This window comes from Balaenoptera musculus, chromosome 20 (genome assembly GCF_009873245.2).
Source record: "Balaenoptera musculus isolate JJ_BM4_2016_0621 chromosome 20, mBalMus1.pri.v3, whole genome shotgun sequence".
Classification (NCBI taxonomy): Eukaryota; Metazoa; Chordata; class Mammalia; order Artiodactyla; family Balaenopteridae; genus Balaenoptera; species Balaenoptera musculus.
In genome coordinates, this window is record NC_045804.1 from 2,021,814 (window position 1) to 2,049,727 (window position 27,914).

The 27,914-nt window shown below is 50.8% G+C and overlaps 1 protein-coding gene and 1 long non-coding RNA gene across 4 annotated transcripts in view; one reads left to right on the forward strand and one right to left on the reverse strand.

The window, feature by feature from the left end:
- The window catches only part of FAM20A (FAM20A golgi associated secretory pathway pseudokinase), a 51,456-nt gene extending 23,794 nt beyond the window's left edge, over positions 1 to 27,662 (reverse strand). The window contains exon 1 of one of the 3 annotated variants that reach the window (XR_005018033.1): positions 26,646 to 27,662. Coding sequence is in view for 1 of the 3 variants with exons in the window: in XM_036838447.1 (XP_036694342.1) it covers positions 26,646 to 27,001 (356 nt within the window). In the remaining 2 variants the exon portion in view is untranslated. The remainder of the gene's footprint in view (positions 1 to 26,645) is intronic. The other 2 variants (XR_005018034.1, XM_036838447.1) reach the window with 2 other exon arrangements.
- LOC118887555 overlaps positions 25,636 to 27,914 on the forward strand; it is a 47,407-nt gene continuing 45,128 nt past the window's right edge. Inside the window, exon 1 of the long non-coding RNA XR_005018036.1 lies at positions 25,636 to 26,376. This is a non-coding gene — a long non-coding RNA (uncharacterized LOC118887555). The remainder of the gene's footprint in view (positions 26,377 to 27,914) is intronic.

The window sequence follows — 27,914 nt, forward strand, 5'->3', positions numbered from 1 at the left end:
GTCATCTTTTTTCACACAATAAATTTCCATTTATATTTTTGGGTCTATTTCTGGGCTCTCCATTCTGTTTCATGTTCTGTCTAGCCATGCTCTGGTATGATAGTTTGAACTTTTAAAAAACTTCATAAAACACTTTAATAGCTTGTAGGGCTAGTCCCCCATTATTGCTCTTTTTAAGAGTTTTCCTATGTAGACCAACTTGTATAGTTACCTACATGAATTTTACAATTATAAGATGCTTTTAAAATGGAAACTTTAAAAGGGTTTAAACAGGCTTATTGAGTCGCATTGAGTATAATGCTTTCTTGCATTATTGATGAAAGTATAATTGGCACATCTTTTTAGAGGGCAACTTTCCATTTCAAAATTTATAATGAGTTTACCCTATGACTCAGCAGGTGCCCAAGGATAGTTGCCATTTTTAACTATTATTACTGCTAGAGAGCAGGTAGATCATCACATTTGCAGTGGGTTATTAGAAACCACCGGCTTCACAAGCCATAGCAAAATCCTCGGAACATCCTGTAAGCAAGGGAAGGACCTCTGTCTTACTGCTGCGCTACACGCTGCCCTTCGCCTGCCCTGGCACGTCTGCAAGGTCACAGATCATCCCAGGGACCCGGGAATCCCACTGTGGCTCGTCTGCGGTCTCCAGCTGTGCTAAGGAAGCAGTAGCCAAGTTATCTTTGGGGCATTAGAGAAAAATGCTTTCTCCATCCTTTGACTGTTCAGGCAGGTCTGGCCTGGGGCTGGGTGGGAAGCCTGGAGCTGGGCACCTCAGCTGCTGCCGCCCAGCTAAGTGAGGGCCTGGGTCCTCTTCCTGGGATGTGGGGAGCCAAGAGCGCGTGGAGGATGCCATCCCGGGCTCTGGTCCCTCCTGGGATCCTCAGGGCAGAGCCCCTGGGGTGTGGTATTCAGGGGCCAGATGCTGGCAAGGAGGGGAGACAGCTGCTGTGACTCAGAGGGTTCAGGAAGGACCTGGAAGGTTCTCAGAGGCTTGGGCGCCACCCTCCCCCGCCCCACGCTCCCAGCCGCTGAGCGCACGGCTTCAGGTCTGAAAAACTTCCTCGGTTTCTCGATTTCCGGTCTGGAGGAAAGACAAGGGGAAGGATAGACCCCCTCCCCACACCTGGTTTCAAGGTGTAGATGCTTCCACTGTATTTAGGTTCCTCATGGGGCGGGGTCAGGCCCTTTGGGGATAATTTTGGCACCAGACCGTGCAAAGAAATACGCAAGAATACTGTCTGATGGCCCATAAAGCAGAGAGGCTGGGGCCGGAGTGGCAGTCGAGGCCCCATTAGTTCCAGGAACAAGCTAGTCACTGCTCAGGTGACCTGGCTGCGAAGCGCAGGCACCTCTGACTCCTGTCCCCCCCAAATCGTTCCTCAAACCCGCAGTTTCGCCTCTACAACCTCTACAGTGTTCCCTTGCCTCCTGCTGCCCTGCCACCTCAGCCCTCACGCCTCGCCTGGAGCTGATCTCGGCCGAATTATCTGGAAATCAGAGCCCCAAGCACATGTCTCCCTCCTGCAAAATCCTTCGCCACGTCCTCGCTGCCGGTGAAATCTGGTCCAAAGCCCTGATTCTGGTATCCCCCAAGAGCCCCTCTGACCCTTTCTAGTCTTCCCCCCCCCCCCGCCATTCCCTTCCTACCTAAGCACTATGTTTAAGGCTCCCAGACCTTCCTCCCCACCTCGGGCTGTTTCTCCCATGGGAATGCCGACTTCCACGTTTTCATCTCCAGATTCCAGGGTCCGACTCCCAAGGAACGTCCTCTTTGAAGGTTTTCCAATTCTGCACCTGGATGTGAGCTTTCTCTCTCGCTCCTGCAAATGCGTATACACCTCCCATCTCTTCTGTTGTTCTTGCTGTATGCAACAGGTGCTCAATAAAGTTTGGGGAACCAGTGAATGTGCTCCTTATCTCACCCACAGTGGGCGCGCAGCTCTGTAAGAACTACCCTCTGTATTTTTCTGGAAAGACAATTAATGGGAATCACAGGCTTACTTAAGAGCAGCTGATTTGCATGCTTCTTGGATAGCGTATGTTTGCTCTAATGCTAAAGTTTCCAGAAATCCTGCCTGCCGTCCTTCCGTCTTTCTAACCGTAGCACCTCGTAAATTTCCTGGTTCTCCTGAGTCAGGACAGACTGAACCGATCCTGGGAATTAATTTCTGTCCTTTCCGGCTGAAATAACTAGTCTCTCTTTGGCATTTGGACCCACGTTCCCTGCCAAAAGCAACGATGCCAAGCCCTTGCAAGCAGAGCTATTTCAGCTGCATGCCTGAGAATTTATATTTTGCTACATTCTCTCGTTATGAAGCTGTGATGAGAGATGACATACTCTCTGCTTTAAGGGCTCACACTGAGGTCCCCTGGGGAGGAATCTGGTGATAATCCATTAATTATTTTCTAATTGGCTGACCCCCTGCTTGTTTTTTAGAGCTGTTTGTTCCCAGCATGGCTGGGAGATGCCGCGCCTGGCGGAGAAGTGTGATGGGGCTCCCAGAACCCCATCAACCTGGCTTAGGACAGATCATCTGCGGAGGTTCACAGAGTCCAGACCATCTTCTCCCAGCATCCTGAGCAGCCGGAGGGAGGCGGGGCTGTCAGGCACTCGGGCAAAATTCCCTCTTTTGGAAACTCAGTTGAGTGGTCGTTGTGCTGTAGCATCGGGAAGGAGATGGGGCGACAGTGAAAGATTTCAGAGCCATGTGGGTTTTCTTCCCAACAAAGCTCTACGTCTCTCGAGGGCTGGAGCCTGCCTAAGATTTTTACATCTTCCTTAGCATTTGACAAAGTGCTCTGCGTGCAAGAAATGTTCTATAAATAACTGATTCTTAGATGCCTGAACAATTTTCCTGCTGCAAAAACTCCATCAGACTCCAAAATACTAGTATCAAAACTTGGGGCGGGGGGGGGAGCGAGAATCTCTTGAACACAGGAATTGCACTAGAATTCTGTCTCTGTTAGAAGGGAACTCATAAGGTTACTTATTGACTTATTTATTATCTTACTCATCTTATGAATTTCCAAAAGCACTCTGCCATGAAGAAAATTATAAAAGCATGACAGTGAGCCTCTAAGGGACTCGGCTTTCGACCTCAATCTGTGCCTCTGTTTGATCCACGGGTCTGTTTCAATATTCTTAGCCTTGACCTTGGTCTTAGAAAGAACATTTTCCCAGAGTTGCTTCGTTTGGGCGGTGACGAGTTTGGAAAAGCCTTCCTTCATTTTGTCCTATTTCTCCTGTGAATAAGAAGGAGCTGGGTTCAGTGGGACCTGACGCTTACACATTTGGAGGACCACTTCTAGGAAAAAAAGAGTACAAAACTGTGAATACAAAATTAGACATGCGAGTGACTATTTCTTTGGAATGAGAAAAGATATCAACAAATCACTAGTGCCCTGAGGATTTAGATCCCTTTTCCCTGAGATTTCATACTTAACGTAGAAGCTGCCTCTTCTTCCTAGTCAGCACCCCACTCACCCCACTTACAACTTCCTGCACCCACAGGGGAAGCAAGAGGCCCTGGGCTGAAGCTTTATCAGCTTCGTGGTAGACCTGCCTCAGATGGGCAATGACACAATTCACAACCCAGAGCTTTTGACTGAATACCTGGTATGAATATCACGGGCAGGCACATAACTTTAGGGAACTCAGGGCTTTATGTAAAGGACCCCCTTACTTCTCCTAGCCAACACTTGATAGGGGAACATTAGCACAACAGCTAATGAGGACAAGTGATGGAGGCCAAGAAGGCCGTGGGCTTCTGGAAATGGTTTTTCTGTTTATTACTCGAATGGACTTTATTTCTGAGACCATCGGGTCCCTGCAGGCTGCATGTTCTCACTACAGAATTATCTGGAACAGCCAACTCTCTCCAAATACACCTCAGCAGACTGGTGGGCTCACCATCAAAATCCTGTGGCTTCAGGGAACTATATTCCATATCCTGGGCTAAACCATAATGGAAAAGAATATGAAAAAGAATATATATGTGTGTAACTGAATCACTGGAAAAGAATATGAAAAAGAATATATATGTGTGTAACTGAATCACTTTGCTGTATAGCAGAAATTAACACAACATTGTAAATCAACTCTACTTCAATTAAAAAAAAAAAAATCGGGCTTCCCTGGTGGCGCAGTGGTTGAGAATCTGCCTGCCAATGCAGGGGACACGGGTTCGAGCCCTGGTCTGGGAAGATCCCACATGCCGCGGAGCAACTGGGCCCGTGAGCCACAGCTACTGAGCCTGCGCGTCTGGAGCCTGTGCTCCGCAACAAGAGAGGCCGCGATAGTGAGAGGCCCGCGCACCGTGATGAAGAGTGGCCCCCACTTGCCACAACTGGAGAAAGCCCTCGCACAGAAATGAAGACCCAACACAGCTAAAATAAATAAATTAAAAAAAAAAAAAAAAAAATCCCGTGGCTTTTCGCAAACAGGGCCAGGATGCTAATGGGCATCTCCCCACTGCTCCATCCCACGGGTTCCAAGAGCACAGCCCCCATTGCAGCCCTTTCTGTTCACCCGCCTCCCTCTCTGTTTACCCCTGTGCCCTCGAGGCCAAGGCAAGCCCACGGAAGCTGTGAGCCAGATGGATCTGCCACCAGCTGTCAGACCCCAAAGCGGGTCCCCAATCCCGCCTCACCTCCTCATCTCACTTCCCAAGACAGAAAAGCATTCACCCCCTGGAGTCCTTCAGCCTGAAGGAATATCCGCTTCGCTGAGCCCATGGGCTGCGGCTTGACTCTTAGGGGTAGGTGACAGGTGACGATGCTGCCGTATCTGTAACTCAGAGTCACTGTTAGTGCTGAGCCTGCACATCCAGAGAGACAGGGCGGGTAAGAGAGGCAGGTCCCTCATCCAGAGTCCCAGCTCTGCCACGCTCGGCTGTGTGACCTAGGGCTGGTTCCTTGACCTCTCTGCACCTCTGAAAAGTAGGGATAATAAATGTACTACCTTAGGGGGGTTTTAGTGAGGATTAAATTAATTAATAGGTGAGTGAGTTATTACTATGATTTCTAAGATTCCATTTGTATAGGGTGGGGAAGGAGGGCCGTGAAGGATTATTGTGACCTCTGCTTCATTTCCCAGTTCCCCGAATTCTGCTCTCTGCTGCATCCCTGCGGCGGGTTGAGTGCTGGGCCGAGATATCCATGTCCTCACCCTGGGACCCGCAAATGTTTCCTCACACGACCAGAGGGACTTGCAGAAGTGATGCAGTTAGGATCTGGAGGTGGGGTGCTGAGCCTGGATATCTGGGTGGGTCCCAGAGGTAACTACAAGTATCCTCATCAGCCAGGCCCTCGGCGGATACAGAGCAGAGCAGGAGACCACGTGGCCCCGGAGGCCGACCTTGGAGAGGAGTGACCCGGAGTCAGCAGAGGCTGGAAGCCAGAAATGCATTTCCCCCTGGAGCCTTTGGAGGGGGCATGGCCTCACCTACACCTTGAATTTGGACTTCTGCCCTCCAGAAACGTAAGAGAGTAGATTTCTGTTGTGTTAAGCCCCCCCCACGGCGTGGTGACCTGTGATGGCAGCTCCAGGAAACGAATCCAAGCAGCCACTGGGGCCACAGCTGATGGAGCCGATGGGAACCACCAGGCAGGGAGTGGTCCTGGGGCACCGCTGCTGCCGGGAACAAGTCCACGGGGCTCCCCCCAAGGAACCGACTCCCCCATGCCCAGGAGCTACCACTGGGTGGGGGCAGTGGATGCTAATAGGTTGGAGAGAGGCTTCTGCTTCTCCCTCCATCCCAAGTTCTGCAACGTGGCTGCCCACTGAGCCCTTTAAATGGACCTGGCTGGCCAGTGGAACAAGCTCCCGGGAGAACACGAGAGCCCTGGCAACGGCTGGCAGGCTGTCTGGCCCCCTCCTCACGGCTGTCCCCAGCTCTGCTCTCACGTGAAGTCATCACGCCAACGCCGATGGGGCTCCGTGCCCGCCCCCCCCGCCCCCCGTGAGCACCCCACACCCACCGGCTCGGGACCCTCCTCCCCCTCCCGAGGGCGCAGGGACACTGTTGGCCTTATCTCACAGACAAGGAGGCCGGCACGGGTGAGCTAGCTCAAGGTCACCTGGCTGGAGAGTGCCACCACAGAGCAGCCGTGTGAACCTGGCCAGCTGGCTTCTGAGGTCAAGTTCTGCATTCCCACTCGACGGGGCCTTCCACACGGGGGCCCACGCCCCGCCCTCCGCTCCCCGCGTGGAAGCAGCGCCGAGCCCAGGCTCCCTCTGACCTCCCAGCTCGTCCCCAGGGAGAGGGATCCATAGGCACGTGATGCCACCAGGAGCTCCGTCCAGAGGGGGAGCGTCTCTGGAGACAACTTCCCCTCACCTGGGGGCTGGCTACTGCGGAAGACGTTACTCAGTGGAGCTGGGGATATAGGGACAAAGGGACTTGCTGGACTCACTCAGAAATCCGAGATAAAGTGAGGAACCTCGGTCCTTATGACCCAAAATGTGGTCTTGTTTTTTTTTTTTCTTGGTCTTATCAAAGTGGTTAGACTTGCCCGTTTTGCTCAGACCTTGCTGATTTTTTTTTTCCTATTTATTTATTTACTTATTTTTAATTCTATACAATTTTTAAAGGTTACTTTCCATTTACAGTTATTACAAAATACTGGCTGTATTCCCTGTGTTGTGCATACATCCTTGAGCCTGTCTTACGCCCGACAGTTGGTACCTCCCACTCCCCCCCCACCCATATTGTCCCCCTCACTGGTACCCACTAGTTTGTTCTCTGTATCTGTGAGTCTGCTTCTTTTATGCTCTATTCACTAGTTTGTTGTGTTTATTAAGAGTCCACATATGAATGATATATGGTATTTATCTTTCTCTGTCTGACTTATTTCACTAAGCATAATACCCTCCAAGTCCATCCATGTTGCTGCAAATGGCAAAATTTCGTTCTTTTTAATGGCTGAGTAATATTCCATTGTGTATACATATACATATATGCATCTGTTGATGGACACTTAGGTTGTTTCCATGTCTTGGCAACTGTCAACAGACCTTGCTGATTTTGGATGAGCTAACAGAGCGAGGACACTCCCGGAGCTCGGACTATGGCCTCAGTGAGAAACCTGCATCTCCACCCTCGCAACAACTTCCAGACCTATTGCCGAAGATGAGGGCAGATTGGACATCCTGGAGAAGATGGCAGGTCTTCTTAGATCCTGGTCTAAGGGATCCCCAGAGTCGAGGTAGGGACCTAGCAGAGAACTTCTAGCTGGGCCATGTTGCCCAGATTCCGGTCCTGGGCACAAAGCAAAGCACCAGCACAACTAACACACATCACTTGCCCCATGCAAATAAAATTGGAAAGAGTTGCAAACTGCAACCTCTCTGGGAGAGTCACAGTTACATGAAGACAGTAAAGGCTCTGAGAAGTCCTGCAGTCAGGCTTCCTGTGCAGAGGGCACTTCCTAAACCTTTCCTTTACAGAGCCCATGACGACGTGCACTGGATTCTGTGTGGCGCACAACGCATCTTGAGAAACATTAAATATTAACACTGAACCCTCAACCTCATCACGACGTGACCATTCACAGAGCCGAGGTCCCACAGCTGTGAACTACATTGTTCCATGGGATACGGCCTCCATGGTGTAGACCAGAGGCTGTCAACTAGGGGCAACCTCACCCCTCACGGATGGCAATATTTGGAGACATTTTTGCATCTCAGTTGGTGGAGGGGGGTGCTGACAGATACTGCTAAACATCCTCTAATGCATTCTCCTCTTTTATTTAATTTTCTGTTGAGCCTAGCACGACGGAAAATCATCTGCCCCAAATGTCAGTAGTGCTGAGGTTGAGAAACCCTTGGCTGGAGTTACAGAATCATGAGCACAGAAAGCACTTAGTCCTCTGATAATGACCTGAAAATTGCTATGATGGATTCTGGACTCTGCGCAATTTAATATTTTCCATAGACAGCATAAAAGCCTTCCTCAGGGTCTCCTACACTCCTCCGAGATCCTCTGCACAGCAAAAAATCTAAGTATTATTTAATTGTGTAAAAAAAAAAAAAAAAAAAACAAATGTGAGTCAGCCGTCATTTAGTTGTCAGGCTTATACTGACCTAACAAGCATATGGATAAAATACCAACACACGTGTTACTTGCAAAGGATGCACTACTAAATTCTGGTTCTTTCCTCTTCCAACTGTGCAACCTAGAATAGACAAATATATGTTTCACACACACACACACAGTTAGCAAATGACACTGACATTGGAATTGGATGGCTGTGTATCGCCCCTCCTCCACCATTTTCCCGAGTGCAAAAAGCAGAACTGAGGTCTAAAGGCAGCGCTCAGCGTGGACTAAGAACAAGGAGGAGACTACAAATCCACACGCTGGGTCCTTCAATAAACAAAGGTTGAAGGGAATATACATCTTTTCAAAAGTGTTTGAACTTTGCCTTACTGCCTGTCACCAGGCATGGGCATCCGAAGGAGAGAAGGATCTGACTGTAGGGGCTGCAGGCACATATTTTCATGGTTTGTAGGCAAATTTCCTTGTGGCTTCCCCACAGATTAAATTCTTTCAAGTCCTTGGCCCATGCGCTGGTGCTAATTTGCATGGTGTTATTTTTCCATCTGATTTACACACGAAGAGGATAATTGGCCTCTTTTCCTCCTGAGCATGAGAAGTCACCCGTGGGGTAGGATAAGTTATTGAGACATTAATGTGGTTTTTGTTCTTGTGGAATTTTACCCACCCCTATTCTAAGAAGGGGCCGGACTTTGTGTTTCCCTGTCTTAGGGGGTGTTTATGATCCAGGACCAGGCAGACATTTAGACAGGATTCCCCACTCCTTCTCTGGCTTTTAAAATGGTTTTATTTTCGGAAAGCCTAAACTCAGCGAAGGGAGAGGCTAGACAGGGGAGAGAGGAGGGAAGTGCAGGCAGAAGCACACGCTTTGGGGGAACAGGCAGATTCGCCAAGATCAGGAAAGGAAAGCTGGCTTGGGGTGGTGAGTCCTGGAGGTGACCCTAGGTGGCGGGAAGCGGCTGTGCGGTGCACCTGGGAAGGCGCATTTCAGGCACCAGCAAATAGTCCCGCGCCCGAGCTCGGCACAGAAGAAGCACTGCCACCCTCATGCACGGGACCAGGTGACAGAATGAGGACCTCAGACCTTCTGCTACCTAAGACCCTAAGGGCATTCCCCCGACACTAGGGGGTCTAGGGAAAGGAACATCAGTGACGACTGAGATTGAATTTCCAACCAACCTCACGGGAAACGGGCTTACAGTCCCACTGGGTGTGATTTTAGAAATAGGGATCCTCGGTACATCTCTTCGAAACTTGCATTTGGAGAGTAAAATCAGGTTCTGGGGAGAAACAACATGGTCCTGACAGCTCAGTGGTTTCACACAGCAAAGGTTTATTTCTTAGTTGTGCTGCTTCTCTAACGAAGGTCAGTCAGTAGGGATTCTGCTCCACAGAGGGACTCAGGGGTCAGCTGGATGGACACACCAAGACCCCCGCTTGTGGTCTCCCAGCCAGCAGGGCTGCAAAAGAGAGGAACTGGAGGGGTTAGGTCCCGGCTTTTAAAGGCTCTGGCCAGGAAGTGACGTAGATCATTTCCACTCACATCCCACGGGCTGGAACTCGGCACATGGTCCCCCCAGCTGCGAGGGGGCTGGGACACCCGTGGATCCCGAAGCCTCTCCTACAGCCTTGTGGTACTTATTTGACGTAGGAGGCATCGTTGTAGTTAATAATATTGATCTCTGCATTTGCGAAGAGCTCATTGCGAATGTATTTTGGGGGTTCTCTCCCTGTGCTGTCGAAGCCCTGTGACTAGATCACCCCTCCAATCCACGGAGGAGGAAAGGAAGGTCCGCACAGGGGAAGCGGCAACACGGTCCGTGGAAAAGGAGAAAGTTAACAGCCAGGGTTCTGACCTAAGCCTTTTCTGCCCTTCCGCGGAGGCTGCAGAGACGGAGACGCTTTGTCAAGGTGCATCGAGAACGCTGAGGGAAACTCCTGAAACGTCAGGGTGGTGGTGGAAACTCTGAACCTGCTTATCTGTTTTCTGTTGAGAAAGTAATAACTGTACGGAGATTTCACTGAGATTTTGCCAAACGGGCTGATTTCCCGGCACAAACCCCTTGCTTTCTGGCTGAAATACAATCGCTTTCTCCTCTTGGAGCTGTGTCGCAATGGGCCACTTGTTTTCACTCCGGGCTTCGCTGGGTCCCTGGCCCCATGCTGCTGTCCCAGAACCACAGCTCTGGCCTGGCTGTGGAATAAGCCCTGCCCAGAGATCAGGGCTTCCGAGCCGGAGCGGACGGAACGGGGAGGGGCACGTCAGAGACCATCCCACGTGTGGGAGCCACGGGGACCTCTGTCCCTGTGAACAAACATCAGGAGGAAGAAGAGCCAGTGGCCCAAAGGGGTCCACAGGTCTCAATAATAACAAGGAACGTAGCTCACCCTCCCCTGGCACTTACGTTGCACCAAGCACCGTCTGAAGCACTCTGCAATTTTAACTCTTTGAGGCCTCCCAGGAGCTCCATAGCAGGTCAGTATTATTGTTACTACCTCGGGACCCAGGTGAAGGCGGTCCAAGTGAACTGTCCAAGGTCACTCTGCTAAGAAGTGGCAGACTTGTGATTAAACCCAAGCCTGGAATCAGGACATGGGTGAGAGATTCTTCCAATAAAGCTTTTTACCCTGATGGTAAAAAACAAAACTTTTTAAGTCTAAAGATCAACAGCAGCTCTACGGTGTACAAGGACGGACAAGTCGGGCTCTTTGTGGAGCTTTTGGGCTTCGTGACAACGTCCTCTCCGGGAGGACCACGGCAGTCTCCACCTGCAGAGGCCAGCGCCGGAAGCAGCTCTGCCCTTCCCACCTGTGGGCCTCGCAGGGCCGGGACTACGATCGCCGCCCACGACGCCTCCCGCGCTGAAACCGCACCAGGATCCGACCTAAGACGCGGGGCACGGTCGGCGTGAATGCGGCACCTCTGCCTTGAAGTCCGGGTTCCGGTGTGACCCAGCCGGTCTGAGTCCCCATCTGAGGATGGGCTACAGCGCCTCTCTCTGGGGCGGCTCTGAGGCTAAAGGAGACGGTCCGGGGGGGTGGTCGGCTCTGCGGCGCGCACGGAGGAGGGGGTGCCCGGGGAAGGCCCCCAGCTCAGCAGAGGCGGGGCCCGGGGAAGGCCCCCAGCCAGCGGGGAGCGCCCTGCTCAGGGGGCTTGAGGCAGGCTTCGGGGAGAGGGAGACGAGGAAGGGAGAGGGGCTCCTGTCGCGCCAGTGAGGGGCGTTATGGCTGACTGCTTCCCTCACAAGGGGGTGTGTGTGTGTGTGTGTGTGTGTGTGTGTATGCGTGTGTACACGTGTGTGTGTGCAGAGGCATGTGTGTGGATGTGGACGTGTGGATGTGTATGTATGTGTGTGTGTGGACGTGCAGATGTGTGTGTGTGTGTGTGGATGCATGTGGATACGTGTGTACATGTGTATGTAGAGGCATGTGTGTGTATGTGGACATGTGTATGTGTATGTATGTGTGTATGTGTGTGTGGATGCGTGTGGATACGTGTGTACACGTGTGTGTGTGCAGAGGCATGTGTGTTATGTGGACTGTGGATGTGTATGTATGTGTGTATGTGTGTGTGTGGATGCGTGTGGATACGTGTGTACACGTGTGTGTGTGCAGAGGCATGTGTGTGTATGTGTATGTATGTGTGTACGCGTGTGTGTGGATGCGTGTGGATATGTGTGTACATGTGTATGTAGAGGCATGTATGTGTATGTGGACATGTGTATGTATGCGTGTGTGTATGTGTGTGTGTGTGGACGTGCAGATGTGTGTATATATGTGTGTGTGTGGAGGTGTGTATGGATGTGCGTATGTATGTGTGTGTGTACGTGTATGTGTGTGGATGTGTGTGGATATGTGTGTACATGTGTATGTAGAGGCATGTATGTGTATGTGGACATGTGTATGTGTATGTATGTGTGTATGTGTGTGTGTGGACGTGCAGATGTGTGTATGTGTGTGTGGATGCGTGTGGATATGTGTGTACATGTGTATGTGTGTAGAGGCATGTGTGTGTATGCGGACATGTGTATGTATGCGTGTGTGTATGTGTGTGTGTGTGGACGTGCAGATGTGTGTATATATGTGTGTGTGTGGAGGTGTGTATGGATGTGCATAGGTATGTGTGTGTGTGTGTGTGTGTATGTGGAGGCGTCTGTGTACGTGTGTGTGTGTGCGCACACGCACGTACGTGGGGATAGAATTTCGGACATCGGTAGACTAACTGCAGGCTGCCCCAGGTCTGTGTCTTCCCCCGCCCGCAAGCTCTGGGTATCTGAGGTCAGAGTGACTGCGGAGAGGTGAACACGCGCACTTTCTCTCTGGCAGCAGAACCTGAGGCTGAGGCCAGGCAGGCCAGGGGCTGGGCCGGAAGCGCGGGTGCTTTTCCCTGGCGTCTGGGGACCACAAAGGCTGTTTCTTCCTCCTCCCCTCCACCCAACTGGGCATCAAACATCGATGAACGCGGCTGGCTGTTGGCGGCTATCAGGTAACCCATACGGAGCGTACAACAATAACAACTAACTAGTGGTCCCTTACCTACTGGTGACTCAGGGCCGCAGGAAGCAGGCGCACCACCCCGTGTGTTACACACGTGACCTCACTCTGCCCTCCCGACACCCCCAGGGGGAGGTATGCGCCCACTTTACAGGGCAGGAAACAGAGGCGGGAGGAAACGCGCTTCAGGCCTCCCAGTGCTTCAGAGGCAGAGTCAGGATTGAAACCCAGAGCTGCCCAACTGCAAAGCCCCCGAGGTGCTCCCTTATTCATTCGTTTACCAGACACTCAGTAAGCACCTGCTATACACAAGCAGCATTTTAGACCCCGGGGTTACACTGCCCAAGAAGCAAACAAGCATCCCGCCTTCTGTTCATTTCCTGTGGTGGCCCTAACAAATGACCTCAAACTTGGGGGCTTTACAGATCTCAGAGCTCTGGGGCCCAGGAGTCTGAAACCGTGGCGTGGGCCAGGCCGTGCTCCTTCTGGGGGCTGCAGGGGAGAATCCGTTCTCTGCCTCTTCCCGTTCCGGTGGCTGCTGGTGTCCCTTGGCTTGCGGCCACGTCACTCCAGCCTCTGCCTTCTTGGTCACAAAGTCTCCTCCTTTTCTGTCTGTGTCTACTCTCGCTCTGCTTTTCTCTTACAAAGACACGTGTCATAGGATTTGGGGCCCACCCACACAATCCAGCAGGATCTCCTCACGTCAAGATCCTTAACTGCACCTGCAAAGAATTTTTTTCAAAGAAGGTAACGGTGACACGTTCTGGGGATCAGGACATGGCTATATCCACTCGATTCAATCCATCCTTAAAAAGCTGACAACCCAGTGAGGATACACGCAAAGCATATCAATAAACAAGAGGGCATGTGTTAAGAGCCCTGATGAAAGTAAAGCAGGAGTTGGTAAAAGAGGGTCCTGGGATCCCTTATGTGGGAGGGCAGGAAATATCTCTCTGAGTGGGCAGTTTTGCAAGTTGACCTGAAGGACAAGAGTCAGCAGATCATCTCCAGTGGGGCCCAATGTTCTGGCCCACCTGGTTGTTTACTTATACCTTAATGAGTAAGTAACATTTTTGGGGGGCTTCCCTGGTGGTGCAGTGGTTAAGAATCCTCCTGCCAATGCAGGGGACACGGGTTTGAGCCCTGGTCCGGGAAGATCCCACATGCCGCTGAGCAACTAAGCCCGTGCGCCACAACTACTGAGCCTGTGCTCTAGAGCCCGCGAGCCACAACTACTGAGCCCATGTGCCACAACTACTGAAGCCCTGCGTGCCTAGAGCCCGTGCTCTGCAACAAGAGAAGCCACTGCAATGAGAAGCCTGCGCACCGCAACGAAAGAGTAGCCCCCGCTCACCACAACTAGATAAAGCCCGTGTGCAGCAAAGAAGACCCAGTACAGCCAAAAATAAATAAATAAATAAATAATTAAAAAAACATTTTGGGTGCGTTAGGCACAGCGTCCCCTGCCCGGAGAGTGAGGAAGAAGCATTTTCATAGATGCAGATAAAGTGGTTTTAATATCACAAATTACAAGTAGCCTAAACAGACTGCTAGCTTGGTTCCTGCCAAAAAGAAGGGCTGCAGATCAATTGCTATAAATCCAAGATCATCGTTTTTGGCCGACCCTCCCAGACCTTTCGATGGATTTACAGCTCCTAACAGAACAGAACGCCACCTCATCCAGTTACCTGGGGTGTACAGTTTGCAATGAGTTTAACCCAGAGTGGTCCCTGGTAAGTTACACTGCTCACGTTAGGCCTCCAATGGTTGCTTTATTGATGGTTTTTTTTTTTTTTAATTAATTAATTTATTTTTTTGGCTGTGTTGGGTCTTCGTTTCTGTGCGAGGGCTTTCTCCAGTTGCGGCAAGCGGGGGCCACTCTTCATCGCGGTGCGCGGGCCTCTCACTATTGCGGCCTCTCTTGCTGCGGAGCACAGGCTCCAGACGCGCAGGCTCAGTAGTTGTGGCTCATGGGCCCAGTTGCTCCGCGGCACGTGGGATCTTCCCAGACCAGGGCTCGAACCCGTGTCCCCTGCATCGGCAGGCATTCTCAACCACTGCGCCACCAGGGAAGCCCCATATTGATGTTTTTTTAATACCTAAGGTGGGCACTGGCTTATCATCTATTTTCAATATTTTCCCAGCGAAACATTTTGCAGTCGCAGTCCACGGCACACGGTTTGATGCACTGATTACCCGCTGGCTCACCTGTCACAGCAGGTCCAAAAGAATTGTCCGAGGCGAGTCCAGCCTGCTCTCGGCCTTTCGGCCCCTCTCTGGACAGAGGTCCGTGGCTTGAGTTCACTCACTGATCCCGTTTGACTCCGCGACCTTCGTAAAGAACCTTTGTTCCTATGTCCAAGTTCAGCTAATCACTAGATCTATTTCTCTGTTCCGAATGACACCCCTGACGACCTACATTCCAGGCACTGCCAAGCGTTTCATCCTAAATGCACTGCCCCTCAATGTCTATCAGAAGCTCTAGCAGAGAAGGCAAGATCTGTAATGTAAACGATAAAATACTCCTTTTACGTAAATCTTTTAGGTAAACGATACAAGTCTTCTTAAAATAATAAAAATAAAATGGCACCTGCATGGCCTTTATGGTCATCGTGAGACACGACTGTGGTGGGCCGCACGGTGCTCCACCAAAAGATACGTCTGTGACCTAATCTCCGAAACCTGTGAAAGTGACCTTCTTTGGAAAAAGAGAGTGTGCAGAGGTAAGTAAGGCTCTTGAGATGAGATTGTCTTGGATTACCAGGTGAGTCCTAAATCCACGACGTGTGTCCTTAGAGGAGAGAGACAGAGATAGAAGAGGAGGTTATGTGATCAAGGAGGCCGGAGCTGGAGTGATGCAACCACAAGCCGAGGGACGCTGGCAGACAAAGAAGTTGGAAGAGGCACAGAATGGATTCTCCCATAGAGACTCTGGAAGGCCTGCTACCCTGCCCACACCTCGATTTCAGATCGCAGCCTCCAGAATTGTGAAAGAATAAGTTTACGTTGTTTCAAGCCACCAAGAGTGACTTAAACAGTGGCAATCTGTCACGGTAGCCCTAGGAAACAAATACAGGGACTGAATTCTCTTTTTAGACCCTGCTCAGGAAATGCCAAGAGATCTGATGGCTTAAAGACTTGACTTCCAGCTTCCTAGAAGTGGGATGTCTCAGGCTTCCAGCTGTTGCTGTGCAGCTCATAAAGGGATCTCTGAAAGGGGTCCAGGTTACTGAGGCAGAAAAGTTTGTCGCAGAAAACCCATCCTGGATGGCATATTTAATTTTTTAATAGCAAATTACATGAGAAGATCTCAGCTTCTCACCATTATATTATAATAACATACTGATTATAATAAACAGGGAGCACACACTTTTCCCTGTGTTGCTTTGAGGGCATCGAGTTGCACTGACGGCGTTTTTGTCCATTTCAGTGGAGAGTTCTCTGACAGGTCTGGCCTCTTGAGGGTCTCAGGACAAGGCAGCACTTGTGGTTCTTGCCGAGTTTTTTCATCAGGGGTCCTACACGGAGCTCACTGAAGCCTCGCCAGCCTGGGGCAATGCCAGGGGATACTGCTTTATAATAAAATATGGATTGACTGGACATCTTTCCATGGGGATACGCCGGTCAACCTCTTACTGGCTGCAAAGCCCAATCTTTTTCAGTAATGAACTAATTATAGCTTGTTTAAAGAGCTTCAGGAAGTAGAAAGGACTCTGCCTATTCATGGTGTTAATATTAACAATTATTTTCACAGATGCCTTATAGATAAATGGACAGATAATGGCCTTTGGAAATTTGTTTATAAAATACAGGCTCTTAATACACCTGATAAGGAAGAACAAACCTTCGTTATTGTTCTAAGTATTATGTTGGTTAATACAAAAGGTTGGTTGATATGAAAGTGTTTAAAAATGTATAAAACAAGCTTTAAGATCCTTGTGAGAGGATGCTGTGTACTCATTCCACTCAATCAGAGCATCTGTGGCCTTGGGGAGGACTAGGGTTACTATAGGAGGAATGCAAAGAGAGACAAAGGGCCAGTTTTCAGCTTTTGACCTCAAGGATGGTCTGCAGAAGAAGGTGGAGCTTAAAGTCTATCCATAAATAGATAGGTTGAAAAGAGAATAACTGAAGAGCTAAACACGTGGCCCCAAGGAAAGGATTGAGCCCATCTTGTCTGGGAGTCAGGGAGGCCGAGAGGCCTCTAGAGGCTGGAAGGACCATACCGGGAGGAGGGAGACAGTTTCAGAGATGGCTTTCAGCACCCTGCCCTGGGCACTGAGGCGGAGCCGAGCCTAAGTCAGCACAATTTGTGGGGACACAGTTCAGTCCATAGACGCTTCACTAGATTTGTGAAGGGTTATATTATTTTTCCCATTGACACACAGGAAGGGCTCTGACCCCTGACAGTTGCCTGTCCACCACCCAACAACTCACCAGGAGAAAAGACTACCCTCAAGCCTTTGCTCATTAGAAGAGTACGAAGTTGTGCAGACCACCTCCACTTCGATGGCCATGGTACCTGCATCTCCCCAGGTGGCCTTGGATCTACTGGGGCCAATCGAATGTTGCAGAAGTGACATTCGTCAGGTTTTGTCCAGGACCTCAAGAGGCTACGCACACTTCCGCTCTCTCTCGGTACCCTGCTGCTACCACGTGAACAAGACCGATTGGCTGGACTGGGGGATGAGAGGCCACGTGGAGCCGAGATCATCATCTCAGCCCAGGTCCTAGACACGGGACTCCATAGGAGGAAGTACATCCCAGATGTAGACCATGGATGCCTGAGGGAGCCCAGCAGAGACTAGAAGAACTGCTTGGCTGAGCCCAGCCCAAATCGCTCACCTGCAGAATCATGAGTTAAGTAAATGGTTCTTGTTTTAAGTCACTAAGTATTGGAGTGATTTGTTAGGAAACAAAAGCAAAGAGTACACAGGGCCTAAAAGTTCCTCTTTTATGCTCGAGTGGCCAGAAGCGTTGGCAAAGTCATGGTGGGGGCTTGGTTATCAGAGAGAATGAGTGATAATAGCTGGGGCTGGGAGACGAGGGGAGCAGGAGGCTTGGGTTGTAGGCACATCGATTTTAGAAAAAGAGGAAAGAAATCTACTCTATTTCTGTATATGCCAAATCAGTGGTTTTCAAATTTTTTCTAGAAGTGGAACTTTCTTTTCAAAAGAAATCTTACACAGAATCCCCAATGTATAAAATAGGTCAAACTTTTAACTTTTTGGTATAAATTGAATTTATATGGTCAAATATGTAAAATTATTTTTAAAAGTTAATAGGAACAAGAGGGATAATAGGATTATGAACTCAAGCACTCAAAATGGGGGGGGTAATGGAGGACAGGATAGTCTTATTTCAGTACCCACTTAATTTCTGCATATTATTTTGGGAGCAGAGTGTAAAAAATCCTGATAAACACACAGAAGTCACTGGGACCAGGAGACAGTTTTTAACAGCTCTCCTTGCAATGTCAGGACACTCCTCAATGAAACAAAGATGGGAGGAAAGTCATCTGTCCACATAAATTACCCGTGGCAGGCTCAGTGCGCTACAGTGTGCATAACACAATCAGGTGTGCATTTTCTCATATTACATCGAAATTGCCTTAAAGTATATACTTTCAAAATGCAAATTCAATCAATCATTTGCAGAACCTGTGAAGCACCTCCAAGGACTCTGGAAGTTCATGAAACACACTGGGAAAATGCTTGTCCCATATGTTCACTCAGAAGAAATCCTGGTTGAAGATGTGCAGAGCTTGGAAAACAGCTGTCAGAGCCCTTGGGAACCACAGACTCACCCTCTTCATGTCAAAAGGAGGAACGTAGGCCTGGAGAAGGCAAGTGTTTCTCTTGGAATTAACACTCAGGCATCTTGGTTCTCAGTTGAGTTTCGGGAGAAGGAGACACGAGCCCATTAATGGGTCCACATGAATTCCTTCTTTAGGTTTCCATGAAGAGAGCACGGCTGATTTAATTTAAGAGAAAGCCCAAATAAAGATTCCTATCTTCTTGCGGTATTTTAATGGTTGGTGTAAAAGTTCTGCACATTAGGAATCTGTTACGAATGAATTTGTTTTTAAAAAGTCTGATTAAAACTCCAGAACAGTGGCTATAAGAGTCAGAAACTGCAGCAAACACAAGTTGAGAAACTTTCTAGCATCACTCTGGTCACATAAGTTCTTCTGGGTCACTTGAGGTCTGGGCACCCAGCCAGGTTTGGGGGAACTGCTCTTCCCACACTGAGCCACGTGGCTTGAATGGAGAGCTCAGTGGAGAGTTTCCAATGACTCCACCTCCCCGGCGTCAGTGATTGGTTGAAGCCTGGGCATCCTCTTCAGAACTGGACCAATCATAACCCTCTAGAGCCTAGTTGTATCCCCAGGCCTGGCCAATCAGTGGCTTTGCCCGGGATCTTTCTTTTCGGAAATTTTAGAAGCCCTTTTCTCTCTCTGGTCCCAGGGTTTTTGGGGCTTGAAACCGCAAGAGGGGATTACAACAAGAGGAAGAACTAAGCGTAGGGAGAGTAGAGACAGCTGACTTCACCGAATTTTGGTTACTTGATTCTCTACATTTCCTTTAACTGCTTGCGTTGGTTGGAGTTGGGTTTCTGTCATTTGACATCAAAGTACTCTGATGAGTGTAGGCAACACTTTGCAAATACAATGTACTGTTTCCTAAGAAAATAAACATATGCACAGAATGCAACGTATGCATAAAATTTAAGGGAAATAGAGACCTCATCACTTGGACTCAGTAGGATCCAATGACCCCAGTTTAAAAAAAAAAACACAAAAAATCCTGCAACGAAAGGGTGGTTCATCAGGGCTTGACTTGATGATGGAATTGTGGCTGGTCAGTCTGACTTCCCCTAGCGTCTCTGAGTGCTCAAGAGGAGCACAGAAGGCATAAATAAGCAGCCGCTGGTTGTGCAGAATTCTTTAACTCAGAGTGAAAAAAACATGAGCTGGGCTGTGAGTGCAGATAAACACACTTTCCCTACAGGATTTGTCACTCTTCAGCCACTGAAGAAAATGAATCAGAAAAATAGAAAGCCCATTGAAATTGACGAAACCGGGATGACTGCATTGGCCAGGAGAGAGAATCTGTCCCTCCATACAGGCTCCGTTTTGGTGACCATCACGAAAAGTACTTACCCACGAACTACAGAGCTTGACCCAGGTACAGACAGCTGAAGGCAAGTCTGCTCTCTGAGAGCTGAACTTGACTTCCCAGGGCTGAACAGCTCTGGTCTTCTTCTGCCAGCAGAGCTCTTTTCTAACCCATCCACTTCTCCCAAGCTGTCTAAATTCCCATCTCTCCCCAGGCCATCTTGTTTTTTATGGTCCAGCGCCTCAGTTCATCTGCCCCTGTGCCAACGACTCCTCAAGTTTCTCTCTACTCTCCACATTTTGCTGAAATTTTATTACAGGTTTCTCTCTACTCCCCACATTTTGCTGAATTTTATTACAGGTTCCTGGCTTCTTGGGAACCATAGTCCTGCGCTATTTTCTATCCCCTGTGGCTTCCCAAATTTACCTGGTTTGTTACTAGAGAATCTGATCAAATAGGCCCTTTTCTGGTTCTTAACTCTGCCTCTTGCTCAAGCCCGATGATGCCGGCGGTCTCCAGTTCTTGGCTTCCAAGGTCAGCCTCCAGGGATCGACAGTCTTGGATGTTGGCATCTCCAAGGCACTCAAACTCAGTTCTGTCTTGATTTCACGCTTCAACCACAGGACATCCTGCCAACTGTCAGGCCATAAAAAGAACTAGGCCTTTTCTTTTTCCGTGCTATGGTTTTCCTTAGGCATATACGTGTGTGCCTGCCTGTAATAACAGGTGCGCAGACGCTCTCACTCCTAGGAATTTCTGCTCCACTAAAGCTGCAGCTGTTTAGAATTCTCACTCGGCTTTTATTTTTTATTTTTTATTTTTTTTTAAAGGTAAGCAGTCCATTTCTAATTATTTTTCTTTTTTTAAAAAATTTATTTTATTTATTTATTTATTTATTTACTTATGGCTGTGTTGGGTTTTCGTTTCTGTGCGAGGGCTTTCTCTAGTTGCGGCAAGCGGGAGCCAGTCTTCATCGCGGTGCGCGGGCCTCTCACTGTCGCGGCCTCTCTTGTTGCGGAGCACAGGCTCCAGACGCGCAGGCTCAGTAGTTGTGGCTCACGGGCCTAGTTGCTCCGCGGCATGTGGGATCTTCCCAGACCAGGGCTCGAACCCGTGTCCCCTGCATTGGCAGGCAGATTCTCAACCACTGCGCCACCAGGGAAGTCCTCACTCGGCTTTTAGCCACGAGAAAGCCGACTTCAGCAGAATCCACAGGTTCTCATCGCCCTCCAGTTTAATGAATAATCACAAGGAAAACACAGGTCAGCACCTACCAAGGGGTGAGTGGGGGTTGCTTTGGCTGAGTCAGGGTCTCTCTGTGGTTCCCACTTTTCTTGAATGCATGACTTTTTGGCTGCTCTTCCTCAGAAAGTTCAGGAAGCTGAGGAAATTCTCTCTTCTTGGCAAACGGCACCTCCTCAACTTTCCTTCAGGGCTTTCTTGTTTTGGAAACTGATTTTATTTACGCTACTGCAGTAGGGAGGGCACCCCAGATCCAAATCCCAGGATGTCTCAGTAGGCTGGCTTTGCCTTTGACTTTTAGAGGGAGGAAGAGCCAGGGTATAGGTGGGATAATTTTACGGTTAAGATTGTTTTTGTTCAAGGCTTCTTCTCTCCCATAGGGGCTAACAGGCCATTGACTAACGGCCCCCAAATCCTGAGGTCGTCTGTCCCCCATTGTTTGTCCCACAGATATTTACTCTGGCTCTCCCCTATGGGGAACCATGAAACAGATGTATTCGTGCAACCGTGTGCAAGCTGGGGGCTTTTCATGCTGGGAGCAAGTGGCCATTCATGCTCACACGACAGCTGCCATGAAGCTGCACGGTCGTAACAATGAACGTGATGGTATATGGAGAGGATGAGTCTAGTCAGGGAGGGACCAGAGTGGGTGGAAGCAGTCGGAAAAGCCTTTCCAGGAGAGAAAAAGCGAGCACCTGTGGACGTCCAAGGATGCAGAGGGTGAGAGCTGCTGGTCAGAGAGCATGGATTCTAGAGCCAGACCCTCTGGGTGCAAAGGCTGCCTGAGGTTTGCTAGCTGCCTGACTTAAGAAGGCAAGTTATAACCACCTTCCCATCCCCCGTTTCCTCCATAAAATGAAGTAAACACAGTGCTGAATTAGTTTTCCAACCTTGTGGCTTTAAACAATACCCACTGATTAGCTCCCTGAGCTATAGGGCAGAAATCCAGCTCAGCGGGACTGAGTTCCCTGCACAGGCTTTACAAGGGTGAAGTTGTCATCAGCTAGGTAGAGTTCTTGCCTGGAGATTCTGGGGAAGGATCTGCTTCCGTGCTCACTCTCGCTGTTGACAGTATTCATTTCTTGTGGCTGTAGGACTGAGGTCCCTGTTTCCTGGCTGGCTGTCGACTGGGGCCCACCTTAGACCCTGAGGGTCACTCATCTCTCCTGCCACATGGCCCCTCCATCTCCAAGTCAGCAACGGGACATCCAACCCTTATCATACGTGGAGTCTCTGACCTCCTCTTCTTTGACCAGCCAGAGAAAACTCTGCTTTTAAAGGGCTCATGTGATTAGGTCCGGCATACCTGGGTAATCTCCCTATCCCAAGGTCAACCGGTCTGGGACTTTAATTACATCTGTAAATTCCCTTTACTGCAGTACCTAGATTAGCATTGGATTGGATAATGAGGTGTGTGTACACCCAGGGCCTGGCCTCTAGGGGGCGCATCTTGGAATCTTGCACCTACTTCTCAGGAAATTGTGAGGCCTGAGTTAGCAAGTGTATGTCAAGTACCTGGCACCTACCAACCATGTCTCAGGTAGGATGATTTGCATGCAGAGAACTACCCAGTGGAGTTCCCAGATGGATGAGAATTTGTTTGGGGTAAAAGGGGGCTGTCGGCGGTTGGGACCAATGGAACAGCTGATGAGCATCTTTCAGTTCTTGGCCCACGGGCTTCATTCTGATGCAGCTGGAGACCGGAAGTGCCGTCCTCCTTGGATGAACACTGGTACCCTCCCTGGTTTAGGTCTCTGCTGTGCTGACCGCAATGCGACCTGAGCTTTGAAGTGAGGGAGCAGGAACCTGGAAACGGCCTCTGGATGAGCTCTCTCTGAAACCCTCTGCTTGAAGCTTTTGGCTCTGAGAAGAGTGGAGAGGTTTCCTCCAGCTACAAATCCAGGGATTCAGAAACCACTACAATCATAGCTTTTCCCAACCGGCCAAGCAAGGCTCTAATTGGGAGAAAAGAGAAATGGAAGTCCAGATTCCCACTTGTTCTGCTAACCACATACAGGTGGTGACTGAGGTCCCTCTTCAAATCCCAGGAGGCTCATTTCCTTTCTCAGCCTGGCATCACTGGCGGAAGAATTGAACAAGGGGCCCAGGTCCTGCTGACTCTGGGTGAATGACAAATGGCCGGCATCCCTGAGTGAGACCCTGGGCTTTTATCTGCTCTGTGAGCTGAACTGCCTGTTCTCAATAACTCTGCGCTCCAAAAGATCTGGGGCCAGCGTGAGATAAGCAGGAAAGAGATAAAAAGGAGGGAGTGAGAATAAGGAGATTTTATTTCCTATTTCCCGGATGCCACGGTGGGAAGAAGCTTTTTCTCCAGCAATTCCTAGACCAGACCACTCTCATGCCCAGCTGAATTCTTGCCCGTCTCTTCTGGCATCCCCCCCCCCGGCCCCGCCCTCCTCTGCCGCTCTCCTACAACTGCTTTGGCTTCTGGATCTTCTCATAGCTTCTCCGGGAAAAACCGGAGCCAATTTACTTCCCTCAAACAGCTGTCATTTTTGCAAAGCTGTGTTTTTGCTGTGATTTTCAAAGGGAGACTCAGGGCCAGCCTTTCTTCAGCAAAGGCAAGCGGTGGAGGTGTGAAGGCGGAAGACAGGGGCATCCGATGGAGGGAAAGACACAGGTACACACACGTGTTTGAGAAATGCTGACTCGGTAAGTGCAGGAAAATATAACCTTCTTGATACCTGAGAATGAGGTCAAGAAAGAAAAGCAGAGAGTGGAAAACTTGCATGTGTGCTGTAGCTGCCGGAGTTCTTACACCAGGCAGGCATGACCCTGTCTGACCTTGACTGTCAGACCAGAGGGTTACAGAGGAACCGACCAAAGATATGAGGGCAAACGGCCAAGCCAAGGTGACCGGCTTTGACATGTCAAAGGACAGATGCTGTCTGGCTCAGGGCAGCTGCTGGGCGGGGAAGGAGCCCAGAGCTCAGCCTCTAAGATGTAAGGGCAGCAACAGCATGAACCTGGGCTCCAGGTAAGCACCGCCCTCCACCACTGCTTTGAAAGGAAAAGGCTTCGTCTGGCTTGTTGGCTTAAGGTCTGAAATAGTGACGACCCCACTTCCCGGGCTCCCTGTGTGCCCTCCTCTTCGCCAGTCAAGAGAGGCGCCAAACGTGTTGGACCGCTCGCTGTGATCAGCGGCCAATGGCCCAACAGAGATATTTTCCCCGATTGCATTTTTAACTTGGATTGCTGCCCCACTCAGTTACATTGCGAGGGGGAAAAGAGAGGAAGGGAGGGAAGAGCAGCTCGTCGAGGAGGTCTGCAGAAAGCTTCGTGACAGCACGAGGACAGCACAGCCTACCCATCGTGTCAACTACATGTTGACGTCCCGCGGACAAATACCGATCGAGAACCTGAAACATTCAAAACAGTGTATAAGCTCCATCTGCCACTGAAATCAAAACGAGACGTGCTGCGGAGGAAAAGGCAGGCCGTGTCCTAACTCCTATCGGTGACGAGCTCAAGTTACAGAAAGATACGTTCTGACTTCATACCAGGACTTATTAGTGTGGTGGTTTAAAATAAAAAAATCACTCACTCAGACTAATGGGCTCCTCTGGGCCACTGGGGAGGAAATGCTGATTTGGTTAGTTTATTACCTGCACGGCTCCCGGTGAGGCAGATTGGTTTACTGCTACAATTATTCTGGATAGCAGTTAATGAGGCTAAGTAATTACTGGTAGGGTGGCATCCACATATGTCTAGAAAGCTCTGGCTTTTCAATACTGGCTGGGTTGTGGCTGCAAACAAGGGGGGCTTGTCTGTGCAAGAGGGAAACAATTGGCAAGGTCCCTCCCGGTTTTTTTTTCCTTTGCTGCTCGTTCTAATTCTGCACTGAAATCTGGAGCGTTGGTTGGCCCTGCACATCGTAGCAGGTACTTTTTAATGTGTCCTCACATCATCAGGGCACTGTCTCACTTAAGGTAATGAGTGACTATCTCTCACAATAGAACTTGGAGTGCAATTCCAACGCACCCTGGCTAATGAGTCTTCCACGTTCTATTTTTAGCCCTGGTATATACACGTATTAAAATCCTTGCCTTGACATTTACAATGCAGTTTGGGTGAAGGTTCTCTGCCTCTGGGGTCCGGTTTCAACACTTGTAAGTGTAGCTCCCCTCCTGTTACAGCCCACAAACCTCACTTGAGATCTCAAGTATTAAAAGGCAGTGATGAATAGGTATCACAACTGTCACGTTCAACCAACCACACGAAACTACTCTGTTAGCGCCGAATACAGCAAGGTCACTAGTCCCCATCAAACCTCTGTTAAATGCCCAAGATCATTCCTGGTCAGTAAATGTGTTTTTCTGACATATAATGGCACAGAACTCAAGCTCAAAATTGTTTGTAGGACAGATTGGTGAGAAAGACTTTTGCTTTTCTGCCAAAATATTCCCTTTGACTCTCCTTAAGGACAAAAGTAATATAGGGAAGTTTAAGGCCACAGAAATGTAAGCGAATATTGATCGACATTGACAAAAGCAAGCAACTTCTCCCACAGTCCCCCCTCAAATCCTCAATGGACGTGGAGATAATTTTCCAAGGGCAAAATTTCCTAGCTCACTGATCTGCACGTTATTGATGAAATAAAGGTAATATCGAAAATGACAGTGTCTGAGAAGCAATCTCAAACTGCCTTTTTATTGCGTCCAATTAGCAAGAGAATCGAGAACCACTTTCTTTTTAATATAAAATCATCAGCCAGTTGCAACTGAAACGCACCACAGTGACTTCAGCCAGTAACTCTCAATTTTTTTTCTTTTTTGCTTTCTAAAGGCCCCCTCCACCCCTGGTCAGTCTCAGCACTACAGAATAACGAGCAAACAGTTAAACTGGGCTAGCGCTGAACTTCCATAGAGATTTATGTCTACCCATCCTCCAGAGGGACTATAAAACCAGCGAAGACATCTCATTTGGAAATCTCTTGTATTAAGAAAAGTGATGGGTGCGGTCCAAAAGTGGACTGAATGATCTGTAGACCAGTGTGTACTTCAAAACAGAGTCCTAACTCCTATGAAGGCCTTCTGTCATCAGCTGAGGATCTCAGAACTGACCATTCCAGCTTCTCCAAAGGACCCTCCCACCCTGTTCTTTCACACACAAAAAAATCCTTCTTAATATTAGCCTAAATACGTTTGGCATTTTTTTCTCTCTATATTTTGCCTTGGATTTAAAAAAATTCCCAGGTAGATTTTTATCTCCCCCGTGCCCAAATCCCCACTATAATAAAACTGCCGGGAGGTTGTAACACTCACGGGACAAGCCACGTTGTAAATAGCACAGCGTGGCGACCATTTCAGGAAACTGACCACTGACTTTCTGCCCGGCTGACCTCTCGTGATCTCTGACCCCGGGCAGAGGAATAAGCAAAGGGGAAGAGCCGGGTTGCGGGTGTAGCCTCGGTTCGTGGAAGGCGCCCAGGTCTAGAGGTAGGTGCCGGATTCGAAGCAGCTCTCTCTCGAGTTGCTCTGTTGGGGAACCTCATTCTGGAAACCCGAAGTCCGGCAGCGGCTTTCCACATCAGGACCGGGAGAAAGAGGGGGGAGATGGCCCGGGGAACAGAAGGGGCTCAGGATGGACCCCCCAGGGGCTCGCGGGGAGAGGAGCTGGGAGCACCTCCTGCTGGCGCTGCTGCCCAGAAACTCTTCCTCGCGCGGAGGTCGGCTCGGGGCCGGGCGCCGGGGCGCGGGGGTCTCACCTGTTCCAGCGGGCCACCTTCCTCCGGTAATAGCGCACCGCCTCGGGGCCGGCCAGGAGCGAGTCCTCGGGCCCCAGCAGCGGCGGCTCCTCCGGCTCGTTGTACAGCGGGTGCGCGAAGAGGGCCCGCAGCTTGGAGCCGGGGCCGCCGCCGTCCGGCTCGGCCGGGGGAACGTGGCGCGCGGCCGGCCGGGGGGCCGAGGGGGCGGCGCGGCGGGCGCACGGGCAGCCGGGCGGGCGCTCCCGGGGCCGCAGCCGGCGCCGCACCCGGGGCCCGAGGTGGAAGTAGAGGTCGGCGGCCAGCAGCGCGCCCAGCAGCAGCAGGGTCAGCAGGCGGTCCCGGCGCAGCCCCGGCATGGCCCCGCCGCGGGGGGGTGGGGGGCGAGGCGCCGGAGCCCCGGGACGGGCCGGGGTCCGCGGGGCCGGGGCGCTCCCCGCGCGGAGAGGCCCCTCCGAGGGCGGTGGCCCTTGAACTCGGGGCCGGGGCGCCGAACGCGCGGGGGCTGGCGGCGTGGAAGGGCGTCCCCTCTCCGCGCGGAGTGGTCCCCGGGGGCCGCTGTCTCCCGGGCCCCTGTTTCTCGCACCTTCTCTGCCCCGCGCCCGGCCGCCCGGGAGTCCGCGGCAGGTGGAGGCTCGGGGCGCGGGGACGGGCGGCGCTCGCCTCTCGGAGGAGGGGGAGGGCGGCTGCGGAGCCCGGGGCGTCTCTCCGGAGGATGCGGTCGCTCGGGCTCCTCCTGCGGGCGGCGGGGACGCCCGTGCCCCCGGCTCCGCGGGCCGAGCTGGTGTGCGCGCCCGGCCCCCGGAGGAGGGTGACGCCGGGTCGCCCCCGCCCACTCCCGCTGGCACCTGCCTCCGGCGCCGCCCGCCCGCCCGCCAACTCCGAGCCCTCTTCCGGCCCTGCCGGTCCACCTGGTCACCCGCCCCGCCGCGCGCGCGCCCTCCGCCCTCGCCCGGGACCCCCGCTGGCCCTGCCCGGGGCTCAGGCCGGGCGCTCGGTGCGGGGAAGGGGGGGCTCCCGCGGTGTGTGCGCGAGACCTTCGATTTTCATGTTGATTTCCTAGAAACAAGACAGCTCCCGGAAAGCCTGTCTCCTGTAAGATTTGCCAGGTGTGTGTGTGTGTGCGCGCGCGTCTGTGGTCTTTTCTCTCTTTGCATCTTCCCGCAGAGCGCCCACTTGATCCATAAGGACTACATGTCGTGTGCATGTGCTTGGCACGTAGTAGGCGCTCGGGAAACAGCCGCTTAGACAAGGAAAAAGTTTGACCTTTAA